Source organism: Haematobia irritans, chromosome 1 (assembly GCF_050003625.1).
Source record: "Haematobia irritans isolate KBUSLIRL chromosome 1, ASM5000362v1, whole genome shotgun sequence".
NCBI classification, from domain to species: Eukaryota; Metazoa; Arthropoda; class Insecta; order Diptera; family Muscidae; genus Haematobia; species Haematobia irritans.
In genome coordinates, this window is record NC_134397.1 from 108861875 (window position 1) to 108877662 (window position 15788).

The 15788-nt window shown below is 37.8% G+C and overlaps 1 protein-coding gene across 2 annotated transcripts in view; it reads right to left on the reverse strand.

The window, feature by feature from the left end:
• Positions 1-15788, reverse strand: part of LOC142221642 (CUE domain-containing protein 2-A) — a 58527-nt gene that overhangs the window by 34928 nt on the left and 7811 nt on the right. The window contains exon 4 of one of the 2 annotated variants that reach the window (XM_075291399.1): positions 5312-5541. The exons of the other annotated variant lie outside the window; for it this stretch is intronic. Within the exon in view, the coding sequence (XP_075147514.1) occupies positions 5341-5541 (201 nt within the window). The 3' untranslated portion in view covers positions 5312-5340. Of the gene's footprint in view, positions 1-5311; positions 5542-15788 lie in introns of those variants that run through there. 2 annotated transcript variants of the gene reach the window in all.

A 15788-nucleotide genomic window follows, 5' to 3' on the forward strand; every position in this document is an offset into this window, starting at 1 on the left:
GTGAAGCAGATGTGTTAGCAAGGCTAGGAACTACCTTACATATTCCAGGGGAACTAGAATCTGTTGGTATGCCTCTGGCCACCTGCAAGCTCTTACTGCGTGAGAAGGCTGTTATGATGGCCAATATTCGATGGGAAAATTGCAAGGGTTGTAACGACACCAAGCAAATATGGCCCCATTTAAACTTAAACCGCACACTAGATATGCTAGTGTTCTCAAGGCGTCAGATAGCACTCCTAATATCTGCTATAACGGGTCGCTGCCTGATAGGCGAATTTGCAAAAACTATAGGTGCGAAGTATAATGACTATTGTATAAGCTGTCATGACGTGGAGGAAAAGGAATCAATTAAACACCTCTTGTGTGAGTGTCCTGCTTTTTGTGTAAGGCGTAAGCGAATTTTAGGAGCATATAGCTTTAGATTACTGGCTGACCTGGAAAACGTTAACTTAAGCAGTTTGTTCATGTTTTTGGAGCAATCTGGTTGGTTCCACAAAAGTTAATAATAGAGAAGGTTCAGTGGTTAAGACTAGAAGTGCCCATATGTAATAGGTACTTTTAGTTAAATGTGGTATCACAATGGACTGAATAGTCTAAGTGAGCCTGAAATTTAATCGGGCTGCCACTTTAACCTAACCTAACCTAACCTAACCTCCTCCTCAATCAATAATTCGTTATGTGACTTCTTTTTATTAGATAGTATCGTTAGTGAAACTTCACTCATGTCGTTACTTCTAAAATCGGTAAAGATTACATCACGGCTTACAGTTACTTTTAGAGTCAACGGATTGTAACATCGAAATGCCTTTGATTTATCATCATAACCGATGAATATCAATTTTGTAGCTTTCTCGTCAAACTTTCGCCTTTTCTCCGCTGGAATTTGTACAAAACATTTCGACCCAAAAATATGAAAATTTTCTAGATTTGGTTTCGTATTATACCATAGTTCAAACGGCGTTAACTTTTTGGTTCTGGTAAAGACACGATTTTGTATGTAATTTGCTGTAGAAACCGCTTCTCCCCAAAATGTATTTGGTAGATTTGCATCGATTAATAAGCACCTGGCCATTTCTATCAGTGTTCTGTTTTTACGTTCAGCTTTACCATTTTGTTGAGGAGAATAAGGAGCTGTTAGCTGATGTTCTATACCTTCTGATTCTAAGAAATTAGAAAAATGTTTGCCAACATACTCGCCTCCTCGAATTTTCTTTGGTATACGGCCAAAACTTGTGCGACACCACGTTACAAAATCTTTAAATGTTTGCTCAACTTCCGATTTTCGAGATATCAACCTTATTATAGTGAATCCTGAGTAATCATCAATGAATGTTACTAAATACCGCTTTCCCGATGGCGTTGCCGTTTGCATTGGTCCACAGACATCACTGTGAATCAAATCTAATGGCGCTGATGATTTTGTAAATGATTCTTTGGGAAAAGATAGCCGTGTCATTTTTCCTTTCACACATGTTTCACAAATTTCCTTGATGCCACATTTAACTACATTGAAATTATCCGCTAATTTGCCTTTGAACATGCTTCGAATCGCCTCAGGATCACGATGCCCAAGTTTTCGATGCCATTGATGTATACAATTTTCATTGTGCTGTCGTATTAAATTTACACCATCAGGATGACGCAAAAAATACATTTCGCCATCTATATCAGCCAAACCAATATTCGTCATTCCTTTATTTATATAACATTTATTTTTCTTGAAAGAAATATCGTACCCATCTTTAGTAAGTTGTCTTATCGACAAAACATTTCCAACCAGGGAAGGAGCAAAAAGGACTTCCTTTGCATGTAATATATGTTCAGTACCAAATTCATTTATAACCGTTATCTCACCTGATCCTATTCCTTCAATTGCCACATGGTCACCATTTGCCAATTCGATAGAAGTTTTGTAATTTTTATCAAACTTTTTGAAAAAAATAATTTCACTTACAGCATGTCTAGATGCCCCGGAATCCACCAACCAATAAAATTTTTTATTTTTACCAAAATTAAAAAGAAAATCCTTCGGGGAATTCTCTGAAATTTCCGTTTCTTCCACCGAATTAATTTTGTTGGTTTTCATAGCATTGGGTTGTTTATTTTTCCAGCTGATATACTTTTTGCAATTCTTCTTTTGATGTCCTGATTTCTTGCAGAAATAGCACACAATATTGGAGTTTGCAACTGCTTTAAGAATCACATCATTTCCACATTGCGTTGAATGTACCCGCCTTTCATATTCTGCAATAACTTTTTGTTGTACCAAAGCGAAGGTTACCTCATCTTCCTTACGAGATTCAAGCGATGTTATAAGAGTATCATATTCCTCAGGTAAGCTGCTCAATAGCATTGCCGCACTCCACTTATCGGATAAACATTCCTCGCCAATGTCTCTTAATTTAGTAAAAAGATCATTCATCTTGTTTATGTGTGCCACTGCATCGTTTCCCTCTTCAAGTTTAAGACTACATATAGATCTCATTAAAAATACCTTATTTGCAAGCGTGTTTCTTTCATGGTATTCTTTAAGGGCGTTCCATGTATCCTTGGCTGTCTTCATATTCCTTGTGTCCACGTTGGTCATCCATAACAAGCAAACCTCTTGCTTCATCGTCTTTTGCATCCCATTCATCAATCTGAGCTTGATTAATGATTTCGCTGGATTGATTTCGTCTGACTATAGGACGAGATCCTTCTATAACCGCTTTCCACAAATTGTTCTTACGCAGGAGAAGTTCCATCTTAAATTTCCAATTTGCGTAGTTATGGTTATTAAGTTTAGCAAATTTTGGTTTCGCATCCGCCATCTTTATTTTCCGTTTTCAAAGAAAAAACCAAAACGTATCCTTTTTTATTTTAGTCTCTTTAATCCTTTATTGTATTCTTGAATCGTAGAATTTTCTCAAAAGGCCTATAACCTATTGAAATTAGTAAAACTACGAGACCGAAAATCGTTGTGTTCAATTCAAATTTTATTTTAGATATAAAAAAAAAATTGTCTGTATATGAAAACAAAATTCAAATTCAAATCAAAGAACTAATGATGTAAATTAAATAAGTGAATGTAAAGTAGTTTCAACAAAGTGCTTGTTCAACACATTGGTGTCTGTGATTTCAAATTTTGATTATTATTCTTATTTTAAAGATATAAAATTAAATAATGTTAATTATCCGCCATTACAGGTTATTAACGGAACTGAAGTCAAGTGCATGGAGAAATATCAGTGGATGTGAATGGTTGTTTTGTATGAAGTTGTTAGTTGTAGAGTCTAAGCATCGGTTTAAACCATTAATGGGTAGAAATTGGTTACAAATTTTGTATCCGAATTGGAGAACTTTTTTCACAGTAAAAAGTGGTGAGTCGTATGGAAGTAACTGTATAAACAGCATCTGTCAAACCTATTGAGGATTTGAAATGTAAATTTCCCTCGTTGTTTTTAAAAAGATCCTATAAAAAATTTTACGGCTGACATTTTTGTTCAGTCAGGTTCGCAACCAAAGTTTTTCAAACCTCATTATGTGCCTTTGAGCTTAAAATATAAAGTAGAAGCGGAATTAAAAACTATGTGCGACGAAGCTTTTATACGACCAGAGAGAAATAGCAAATGGGCAGCACCCATTGTATGCGTATTGAAAAAAGATTCCAATGTGAGAATTTGTGGCAATTTTAAAGTTACAATTAATCCAGTAATTCAATTGGATGTATATCCATTGCCTTTAATAGATGAAATCCTTACCAGTATGAGGCGGAAAACATGTTGTTATATTCTGGATCTCAGTAAAGCTTATTTACAGCTTTTAATAAATGAACCTTCAAGGTCATTTTTAACCATAAATACCCATCTGTGGTTATTTGAATTTTGCCGACTTCCGTTTGGAGTCTCAACAGCTCCTATGATTTTTCAAAGGGCCATACCAAATCATGCAAGGTCTAGATGACGTGGCAGTATATTTAGATGATATACTAGTGGCGGGTGTCGGAAGGCAGGATTGTTACAATCAGTTGTGCAAAGTCTTAAGTAGACTTAATGAATACAATGTTCGGATTAATTGGGACAAGTGTAAACTTTTAGAGAGTAATCTCGAGTATTTAGGCCACACTCTGACTCCAGAAGGCATAAGACCATCTAAAAAGAAAATGGATGCCATAATGTTGGCTCCTGAGCCAGTTGATGTAGATCAACTACAAAGTTTTTTGGGTTTAGTAAATTACTATTCGAAGTTTTTACCGAACAGTTCAACTGTGTTAGCACCATTGTATAAATTGCTGGGCAAAGGTACCCAGTGGCGTTGGGACAGTGACTGTGCAAAGGCTTTTATTAATTGTAAAAAACTTCTTATGGAGAACAATCTGTTAACGCATTTTGACCCAACGAAACAAATTGTTATTGCATGTGATGCATCACCCTACGGGGTAGGGGCTATTCTCAGTGCTGTGATGGATGGAAAAGAATGTCCCTGTTACATGGTGTCAACCACATTAACAAGAGCTGAGAAAAATTATCCCCATATTCATAAAGAGGCTTTGGCCGTAGTTTTTGCTATTAGAAAATTTCATAAGTACGTTTATAGGTATAAATTTAAATTGCAAAAGGAATTAATTCCATACAAAAATGTGAAACTATCCCTTGAGATACAGGATAATTGTCTTTTTTATGCAGATCGGTTGGTAATACCTTTCATTTTACGTCAGAAAATTTTAACATTGCTATCAAGACACAGATTTTTTAATTCTTGTTGATGATTTCTCAAAGTGAATAGATGTCCACATTTTGAATAAGACAACGACTTTTCTTGTGATTGAAAAACTTAAATTAGTATTTTCTAATTTCGGATTTTGCAACACTTTGGTTAGCGATAATGGACCGCAATTTCGTAGTGGAGAATTTGAATTGTTTTTAAAATGTAATGGTATTAATCAAATATTTAGTCCTGCGTATCCTCCTCAAAGTAATGGGTTGGTAGAACGAGGTGTACAGACTGTTAAGCGTAGTTTGAAGGCGTATTTTTTGTCCGATCAAGCAAAGAAGTTGTCAATGCAAAATATTATTTTCAACTTTTTGTTTAAATACCGAAATACACCAACAACAATCACTGGCATTTGCCCAAGCGAGCTAATATTAGCATATGAACCAATAACACCGTTGTTTTTCACACAACGCAATTTGGTTTCAAATACAAACACAAGCGTACCAACAAATTACAAAGTTGAGAAGTTTAAGGAAAGGAACAGCTTTTTGGAAAGTTCTAAAGCAAAAAATTTTATTTTAGAGTTTGGTGAAGAAATTTTGTATTTGAACCCAAATATTAATACCGACGCAAAATGGGTCAGAGGCATCATAAAAAAAGTGATTTCAAATACTCATTATATAATACAAGTTGGAAATCGAAGAAGGGTTGCGCATCGTAACCAATTAAAAAAATATCAAAAAGACATTGTTTTAACGGATAATGAGAATGTTGAGAGTGAAGATGTGAAGGTTGAGGAAGAAGAATTTTATGATGCTGAGGATACAGTTGCGCCTGAAGATGAAGTTCCTATTAAAGAAAGGTTAAGGAAAAAACCTAAGGTTAATTATAGAGATTTAGCAAAACGGAAAATTATTGTTATTAGCATATGTATTTCTTTTGAATTTAATTCCAAACTATGTTTAAAAATTATTTCTCTATTCATAATGTAAATTATATTATCATTTAGAGCTTAGTTGGGTTTTCGATTTGGTTGTATGTACGACACTAATTTAAAGAAAGGGGGAAATGATATGTTGTTGTATAATTACAAAGGTGGATGCATTCCTTAAGTTTTAATAACATCCCTGTATTGATGAATTTGTAGGTATACATTTAGTACACGAATACTAATAATAATACTAATACTAATGTATTGATTGTTAGCTTAACCCTGGACAGTCATCCTTATTTTTTGTACACTAACGTCATCCTTCGTCATTTTGACTACGGCTTATTTCAAGATGCTATAATTTGCACTGTGAGCAAAAATGTGAACCAACATTTAATTTATTGTCTTATTCATTTTGTTCTTAATTAGTATACAACAAAAATTCATAAAATATTTGCATTTGTATAACTTAAATTTTTCATTTCCCAATCGACTAAAATGCATTTTAGATCGAAAATGAAATTACGCGTCGTCATTTTGACGAAGGATGACTGTCCAGTGTTAAGACTGTTAGTTTAAGATCATTTGTTGTGTTACCGGTAAAGCTGACAGTCAATAAAATAATAAAGAGAAACCCCATACAACAATATACATCAGTATCTGAAATTTGGTCTTTCACAAGGCTGCGGAAATCAAATCTGTGGATCGGTTTATATAAGGGCTATACCTGTGGTCTGATATGGCCCATTTGCAATACCATCCGATCTACATCAATAACAACTACTTACGCCAAGTTTCAAGTCGATAACTTGTTTTGATTTCACCATACGGACGGAGATAAGTAGATCGACCGCAGATTTCTCGACGACCTAGAATATACAGACCTTATATGGTCTGAAACCAATATTTCGATGTGTTAAAAACGGAATAACTGATGAAAAGTGGAAGTGATAGAATAAAACAACCGATGTGTACGAGTTTAAAATGAAGGAATAAGAATATTTTAATGGAAAAAATAATTCTACGTATGACATACAAAATACAGAAATTCAAAGACTACTAGATGAATAGTAAACAAGTATAAATATTACAAGTTCATTTTTAACACTTCCCCTGAAATTGTAATGTCAGTAGTTCAGAAAAGAAAATTATTTAAAATTAAAAATAAAATTAATTTTAAACTAAATATTATTTTAAGCCAAATTTATCCGTGAATATTTTTAGTTTGTTCAAAACAACACCTTTAGTAAGCATATCAGCTATCATCTCATTTGTAGATAAATATCTAAGTACAATCGAATTATCTGACAATAGTTCACGAATAAATTTAAATTTTACATCTATATGTTTTGTTCGTGATGAATATGCATTATTATATGCAACGTGGATTGCGCTTTTGTTGTCACAATGTAAAGTAATTGATTTCGTCGAATTTGGGACTAATTCATCTTGCAACCGCTGTAACCACATCGTTTCTTGAATAGCTGCAACCATAATCATAAAGACATAAACTCTGCTTCGGTGGAGGATAGAGCTACAGTTTTTTGTCGTTTTGTTGCCCACGAAATTGCTGCATCTTGAAATATGAAAATGTACCCAGTTGTAGATCGCCTTTCATCTATATCGCTTGCCCAATCCGCATCACAATACCCAACCAGCTCATGATTTTTATTAGAGTAACAAGCCCTTTATCTAAAGTACCTTTAAGATAACGCTCTAAGATAACGATCTTATTTCAACCGTCGAACGGAACGGACGTGTTTTTTAATAGCGGATAAAATCATCGTAATAAGTACCTACTACGAATTTCAAGTGTGGTGGGATATTAGGCCACCATGCAGAGAAATTCAAAGACATCCACTGGGTTGCTAACTTCAGGGCCCAGTGGACGAGTATCGACTGGAGTTATAGATTTGGGCAATGACCAAGAGATAGGCCCAATTAGTCGACCTGTAGACGGGTCGACAGGTGGCGACAATTTGACAAGTCGGACCTTTTCCAAGGTAACGGCATCAAAAGGAGGTAATCCCTCACGAAAGAGATTCAAAGAACGCAGAAATGCTTTGTTTATCCTAAAGAAATTAGGATCAGTCGACCCAAGCACGTTGTCGGCTAAACAAAGCGATTCCTTAAAATGGGCTCAAGGAATTCTTGAGGCTGGAAAAAGGGAACGATCACCGGATGAGCTGCCATCTTCCAAAAGGGATCAACGATCGTTTGCCTCAGTTGCTAAAGACAGCCTTGTGATGGCTATCATTAATAAAGGAGCATTGGACGGTATGGTTCCAAAGCAAAAATGGGGGGAAATTGAGAATGCTTTGTCTGGCGTCTACTCACAGGTGCTGGAAAAGTTTCCCGGCCCAGATCCTCGACACCAAGATGCTGGTTGGTATCAAGGACGATTTAAGCTAGTCGCATTTGAGGACCAGAGGTCTATAGAATGTTTTAAAGCTGCTCTGATACTAATTGGTGAAGTTTGGGAAGGAGCTGCTCTAGAGTTAGTCGAGAAGAAAGACATACCGGCTAGACCAAGAGCACATGCGTGGATACCTGCAAACCCTCCTGACCCTGAATCTATTTTAAATAGACTGAAACAATGCAATCCAGATCTTCCAACAGCTGATTGGAAGGTTGGCCGTTTGGATGAAGTGGATGGGCCAAGACGGCATGCAGTGTTTATATTGAACACTCAGTCTTTGCCACATCTAGCAAAGTCCCAGGGCCGTGTATGTTATGGCTTTCATTATATCCAAATGAAGGTGTATAAAAACGATCAGCTAAAGGATTCAGAAATGGACAAGCCTCTGTCTGAATCAGAAGTAAGCGGATCCTCTTGCGAAGTCGAGGGGGATACCAAGACATTTGAAGACATGGATAGATACCGTATGCGTGAGGAGGCTTCTACTGCCTCAGAACTCACCAAAGTTGAACCTATGGTTATTGCGAGTCACCGATATCTCTGAAGAGGACATTCTTGATGACTCGATTGAAGCGGCTGATGTGACGGTTGTTGAAAATCTCGATGGTCCTACGGATCATCCAGATAAATCTTCATCATTGTAAGGCTGCATGTGCTGCCTTAAAAGTTCTCCTGATGAAAGGGGACATAGATATAGTTCTTATTCAAGAACCATATGTTTATAAAAACAAAATATGTGAATTACGTACTCCGGGGTTCAAACTATTGCAGTATAGTGGTAATGATGTAAATCGAGCCTGTATAATTGCTAAAAACGAGCTCAACTTGTTTCTGCTTCCTTCAATGTGCAATACAGACACTGTCGTTGCCAGTTTAGAAATAGCCAAATGCAAATATTGGGTATCTTCGGTCTACATGGGACATGACAGGGAGATGCCTCCATATGCCGTTAAGACCTTAGTGGAGGAGTCACGGAAAACAAAGACGAAACTCATTATGGGATGCGATGCGAATGCACATCATAGTATATGGGGAAGTAGTGATACTAATGCAAGGGGAGAGTCGCTAATAGAGTTTATTTTGCGTACTAATCTGGTAGTTTGCAACAAGGGAGATGTCCCAACCTTTGTCACTAAAAACAGGCAAGAGGTTTTGGACATCACCTTGGCCTCGCAAGAACTGAATGAAATGATATCTGAGTGGCAGGTTTTAAGTGAACACAGCTTCTCAGATCATCGCTACATCAGTTTCAAATTTGATGTTCATATTACCAAGATCATATTTCCGCCAAATGTTAGGAAAGCTGACTGGAATAGGTATAGGGAATCGTTCAATATGACGATACCGGAAATAACAGAGACAAATATGAGAAATGTGCAAGATATCGAATACGCAGTGGAGCGGATTACTAAGGCCTTCAACATCTCACTGAAAGCTGCATGCCCTAGAGGAAAGCCAAGGGGGAAACATCGACCACCATGGTGGACTTCGGAATTAAGTAATATGAGGAAATCCTGCAGGAAGCTCTTTAACAAGGCAAAGTCCACCAGAGCTTCTGAGGACTGGGACGCTTACAAGAAGATTCTGAGAGGATACAAGCGAGAACTGAGAAAGGCTCAGCATAACTCTTGGAATGATTACTGCAGCAGTATTGAGAGTACGTCCGAGGCTTCCAGACTACGGAAGGTTCTAGCATCCACCAACTCCGCTCCAGGTTTCATTAAAACATCGGAGGGCAATTGGACAACGTCCAGTGAGGAGACGCTGGAGGTACTATTGGACACACATTTTCCTGGAAATCAGACGGTTGAACCATGTACTGGCGGTGCCACAGTTGCTCAGCGGTCGTTTCCTGTCGAGGAAATTGTATCGGAAACTAGAATAAGATGGGCGCTAAATAGCTTTGGACCATTCAAATCCCCTGGACCTGATGGAATTACTCCGGCGGAGTTACAAGCTGTAACTGACAAAATTATCCCCTGGTTGTCGGTGATATATAAAGGATGTATCAACTTATCATATATCCCAGGAAAGTGGAGGGAAACAAAAGTCGTTTTCATACCTAAAGCGAGGGCGAAGGATTTCCGACCAATCAGCTTATCCTCATTCCTACTTAAGACTCTGGAGAGGATGATAGACATTTATCTTAGAACTAGCATCGATTCAGGTTTGTTCTCGAAACGACAGCATGCATACTCGAAGGGCATGCTGAGACCGCACTACATGAACTAGTCAGCTTTATTGAAAGCTCACTATCTGTCAAAGAATACACAATCGTGGCGTTTCTAGACATCGAAGGGGCGTTCAATAATGTCCATCCGAGCTCGATATTAAATGGACTGACAACTCTGAATGTTGATCCATGTATACTCAGGCTGTTAGACGAACTGCTAATGAAGAGACGTATTTCAGCCACACTAGGACAAGCAAACATACAAAAGTATGTGAACAGAGGCACTCCCCAAGGAGGAGTTCTATCACCTCTTCTTTGGAATGTTGCTATAAATAGCCTTCTGGTTACTCTAGAAAAAGAAAGGATAAAAGTGGTGGCATACGCAGATGATGCAGCTCTGGCAGTCAGGGGAAAATTCCCATCCACAATCAGAGATATTATTCAGAGGGCCCTCCGGATGACTGAAAAATGGGCGAAAGACAATGGTCTTGGGGTAAATCCCGCAAAGACAGAATTAGTCATGTACTGCAAAGATCGCAAAACTCCCACGGTTAGGCCTATTTCCTTAGGGGGTATTGAAATTCCCTTTGGTGATTGTGCAAAATACCTTGGCGTTATTTTGGACAGGAAGCTGAACTTTAAGCTTAATATTGAAGAAAGGGCGAGGAAGGCAACTGTAGCTTTGTACTCGTGCAAAAAGGCAATAGGAAAAAAGTGGGGACTAAAACCAAAAATTGTGCATTGGCTATACACGGCAGTGGTTAGACCTATAATGCTATATGGTGTTGTAGTCTGGTGGCCGGCACTTCAGAAACCGACTGGTTTAGATAAAGTTCAGCGTATGTCGTGTTTGTGTATTTCAGGCGCATTCAGCAAGACAGGAACAAATTCCCTTAATGTCATGCTGCATCTATTGCCTTTAGACATTTTGGCCAAACAGTCAGCTGCAACAACGGCTGTGCGGTTGCGCGAACTATCGCTGTGGTCGGAAAATGGTTACGGTCACAGTTCTGTCCTCAAAATAATGTCAGATGTGCCTAACGTAGTGGATTACACTTTGGCGAGTCCACTTTTCGACAAAAAGTTTGAGACTCTAATCCCCAACAGTGAGGCGTGGTGCACACAGACCCCGGGGAATAAAGAATATATAGATTTCTACACTGATGGCTCCAAATTGGATGGACAAGTGGGTTTTGGAGTATATTCTAATGATCTGGAACTTCAAATAGCGAAAAGATTACCTAATCACTGTAGTGTTTTTCAGGCTGAAATATTAGCAATAAGAGAGGTGGCGAATTGGCTGAGAAGTAATGTTCCAAAAAATGTGGGCATTAATATATACTCAGACAGTCAACCTGCAATAAAATCCTTGGACTCTGTGTTCCTCAACTCGAAAACGGCCATCGATTGCCGCAAATCTCTCAATGAGATGGCTGAGCAGTACAATATTCACCTAATATGGGTGCCTGGCCATAGGAACATACCGGGGAACTGCGAAGCGGATGAGTTGGCAAGGCTAGGGACTACCTTACATATTCCAGGGGAACTAGAATTTGTTGGTATGCCCCTAGCTACCTGCAAGCTCATGCTGCGTGAGAAGGCTGTTATGATGGCAAATGTTCGATGGGAGAATTGCAAGGGTTGTAACGACACCAAGCAAATATGGCCCCATTTCAACTTAAACCGCACACTAGATATGCTAATGTTCTCGAGACGTCAGATATCAATCCTGATATCTGCTATAACGGGTCGCTGCCTGATAGGAGATTTTGCAAAAACTATTGGCGCGAAGTATAATGACTATTGTATGAGCTGTCATGATGCGGAGGAAAAAGAATCAATTAAACACCTCTTGTGTGAGTGTCCTGCATTTTGTGTAAAGCGCAAGCAACTTTTAGGAGCATATAGCTTCAGATTACTGGCGGATCTGGAAAACGTTAACTTAAGCAGTCTGCTAATGTTTTTGGAACAATCTGGTTGGTTCAACAAAGAAAAATAATCAAGAAGGTTCAGCGGTTAAAACTAGAAGTGCCCATATGTAATAGGTACTTTTAGTTAATGTGGTATCACAATGGACTGAATAGTCTAAGTGAGCCTGAATCTTAATCGGGCTGCCACTTTAACCTAACCTAACCTAAGATAACGCATCACTCTCTTGGCTGCTTCCCAATGAGCCTTTCCTGGGTTATTGCAATATCTGCTCAAAACATTGACTATATAACAAATATCTGGACGTGTGACACTCGCAGCAAAAAGTAAACAGCCTATGGCTTCCATGTATGGAACACTCCGCATGCACTCTGCTTCTTCATTGGTTTTCGGACAAAATTCTTTAGAGATTTTCTGATTGCAATCAACGGTGGTACTTATTGGATTACAATCATCCATTTGAAATCGTTTAAGGACACTCTTTATATATAGCGATTGGTCCAGCTTGATTGAATTTTCGTTTCTAGTTATTTGAATTCACAAGACTGAATTAGCCTTTCCCAAATCTTTCATTTTAAAGCGTTTGGTTAAAGATTTCTTGATATTTTCAATTGATGTTTCCTTATTCGAGAAAATAAGAACATCGTCCACGTAAATAGCAATATAGGTAAATTCATCATTTAATACACGATAATATATGCATTGATCGACATCACTTCTTGTAAGTCCCATATTCAAAAGCACTTTATTCAACATCTCGTTCCAGACACGACTTGCTTGTTTAAGCCCATATATAGACTTTTGAAGCTTACAAACTCTGCCTGAGCCGTCGTTCATACCTTCCGGCTGCTCCATGTATATTTCCTCTTTCAGATTACCATTCAAAAAAGCAGTAACTGCATCCATTTGGTGAATCATTAAATTATGCCTTGCCGCTAGTGCCACGAGATATCGTATGGATTCATATCGTACGACAGGGGCGAACGTTTCGTTATAGTCGATCCCCTTTTCTTGACTATAACCTTTGGCCACTAGTCTTGCCTTTCGTCGTAGAACTTCATTGCTTTTGCCCAGTTTCGTTTTAAATACCCACTTTGAAGATATAACGTTCTTATTAGGGGGTAATTTGGTTAATATCCATGTCTTGTTCTCAATAAGTGAACTCAATTCATCATCCATTGCTCGCTTCCATTCGTCGGCAAACTGTGATTTCATCGCATGTTTGACATTCGTTGGATCATCAGACACAAAGTCCAAAGCACTGAAGATGTAAGACTGTTTAGGCTCATGACTATTTGAATTTGTTGGTTCTTGTATATTTGGTTCCGTACTCGATATTTGAGTTTCGGCCACATCACTTACATTCGGTTCATTTTCAGGCATTGTACTATCATAGTAATCTTCGTTACTTGATGAGGTCTCGCAACCACCGTTTTCTGGTTCTTCTATTTCATTCTCGGTTGGCAATTCTTCTAGATCATTTCCCCCAGAATTGTAAATTTCTGTACCAAAGCTTATCACATCTGAAAAATAGTGTATTTGGGATTTATCATTTTTCTCATCAAAATACTTGTCCTCGAAGAAATCCACATCACGATTCTTTACAATTTCTTGATTATCAGGATTGAATAATCGATACGCTTTTAATTCTGTACTGTATCCAACCAAAATACATTCAATAGACTTCATGGATAACTTTGTTCGTTTTGTTTTTGGAACGTGTACCATGGCTTTACACCCAAAAACTCGCAAGTGTTTCAACGATTGTTGTTTTCCTGGCCATACTTGCTCAGGAGAACAATCCTGACCCCTACAAGGAACTCGATTTATTAAATAAGCCGCAATTGCAGCTGCCTCCGCCCAAAATTTTTTATTTAAACCACTTTCAGCCAGCATACAACGAATCCGTTCCACAATCGTTCTATTCATCCGCTCTGCCACTCCATTTTGCTCTGGAGTGTATGGACAAGTTGTCTGGTGAATAATTCCATTGCTTTTTAAAACCTCCGAGAAGCGCTTATTGATGTATTCCGTTCCATTATCAGTTCGCAAAACTTTGATTTTGCGATTGCACTGATTTTCAACAACATTTTTGAACTGCATAAATTTGTCAAACACCTCTGACTTTCTTTTAACAGAAAAAACAACAACTTTTCGCGAAAAATCATCCACAAATGTCAATAAATAACGATTTCCGGAAAAGGATTCGGCCTCTACGGGTCCAAGTACATCCGAATGTACTAATTCAAGAAAATCAGAAGCTCTATTACCAACATCTTTAAATGGTTTCCGTGTATGTTTTCCTTTAACACATGTCACACAATTTTCATCGGATTTTATTTCGCAATTTATGCCATATGATGATTTTTTATTTTTCGCAAATTATCAGAACAATTATGGCCTAAGCGTCGATGCCATAAATTCGAGGATTCTTTAACAACGAGAGATTTTTTCATGGGAAATTTTACCTCACAGTTCAGTCGATATAAATTATTTTCAAGATATGCATTTCCAATAAGTTCACCACGCGAATTAAAAATTTTGCAAATGTTATTTTCAAATATTACCCGATTACCATTTTGAGTCAGCTGTCGGACGGACAACAAATTCGCGCATATATTTGGAATATACTCCACGTTTCGAACAACAACATTGCGTTTACCAATTGCAATTTTCAATGATAAATCAACATCACCCGAACTCAATACCGACATCTTATTATTATTTGCGACAATTATTTCTTTTTGAGACACTGTTTTCGTATTATAAAGAAAGTTTTCATTATTTGTCATATGGGATGTTGCGCCCGAATCCACATACCATTCCGATTTTGGTTCACACGACATTAATGCGGCATATAAAACGTCACCATTTTTTTTTCGACGTGTTTTTCGAATTTATACAATTTTTCTTGTTGGGGCAGTTTTTGCTGAAATGACCGATTTCATGACAGGAATGACACTTGAACCAGCGCATTTTCCTTACCACCGTTGTCAAACTTCGCGTCTTGCAAAAGCAGATTTTTCACAGAGTCGACGGTCAATGTAGTCTTAGAATTTTCTACCGCCATTACCAATGCTTGAATATCATCCGGTAAACCAGCCAGCATTAAAGAAGCGATAATTTTATCATCAATATTTAAGCCAGCATTCTGAACCTTCATAGCTGTTAATACCATGGTGTTCACGTATTCTTGCATAGATTTGAAATCTCCAAGTTTCAGATGAACCAGCTGTTTGAGTAATTCGACCTTCCTAGGCAATCCGGTATCCTCATACGCACGCACTAATGAATCCCAAGCTTCCTTGGCAGTTTTCGCTGTAGCAATATGGGCGAAATTGCTGGGTTCTATCATTAGGGTTATTTCCGCTAACGCTAATTCATTTGCATCGTTGTCTCCTTCAGATTTCACGCCGTTCTCCACGACTTTCCAGCATTTCTTAATCACCAAACAGGATTTTGCATGACGTCTCCATATATCAAAATTCTCCCATCCTCGAAGTTTTTCGAAGAGAAAACTTATTGAATTTGATGCCATTTCTGCTGTGATTATTTATGCTTAAAATCCACAATTAACTACAACGTTTTTTTAAATCGCGAAAGCAAACAATTCTACCAAAAACAGGACTTAAGGCCCATAACTT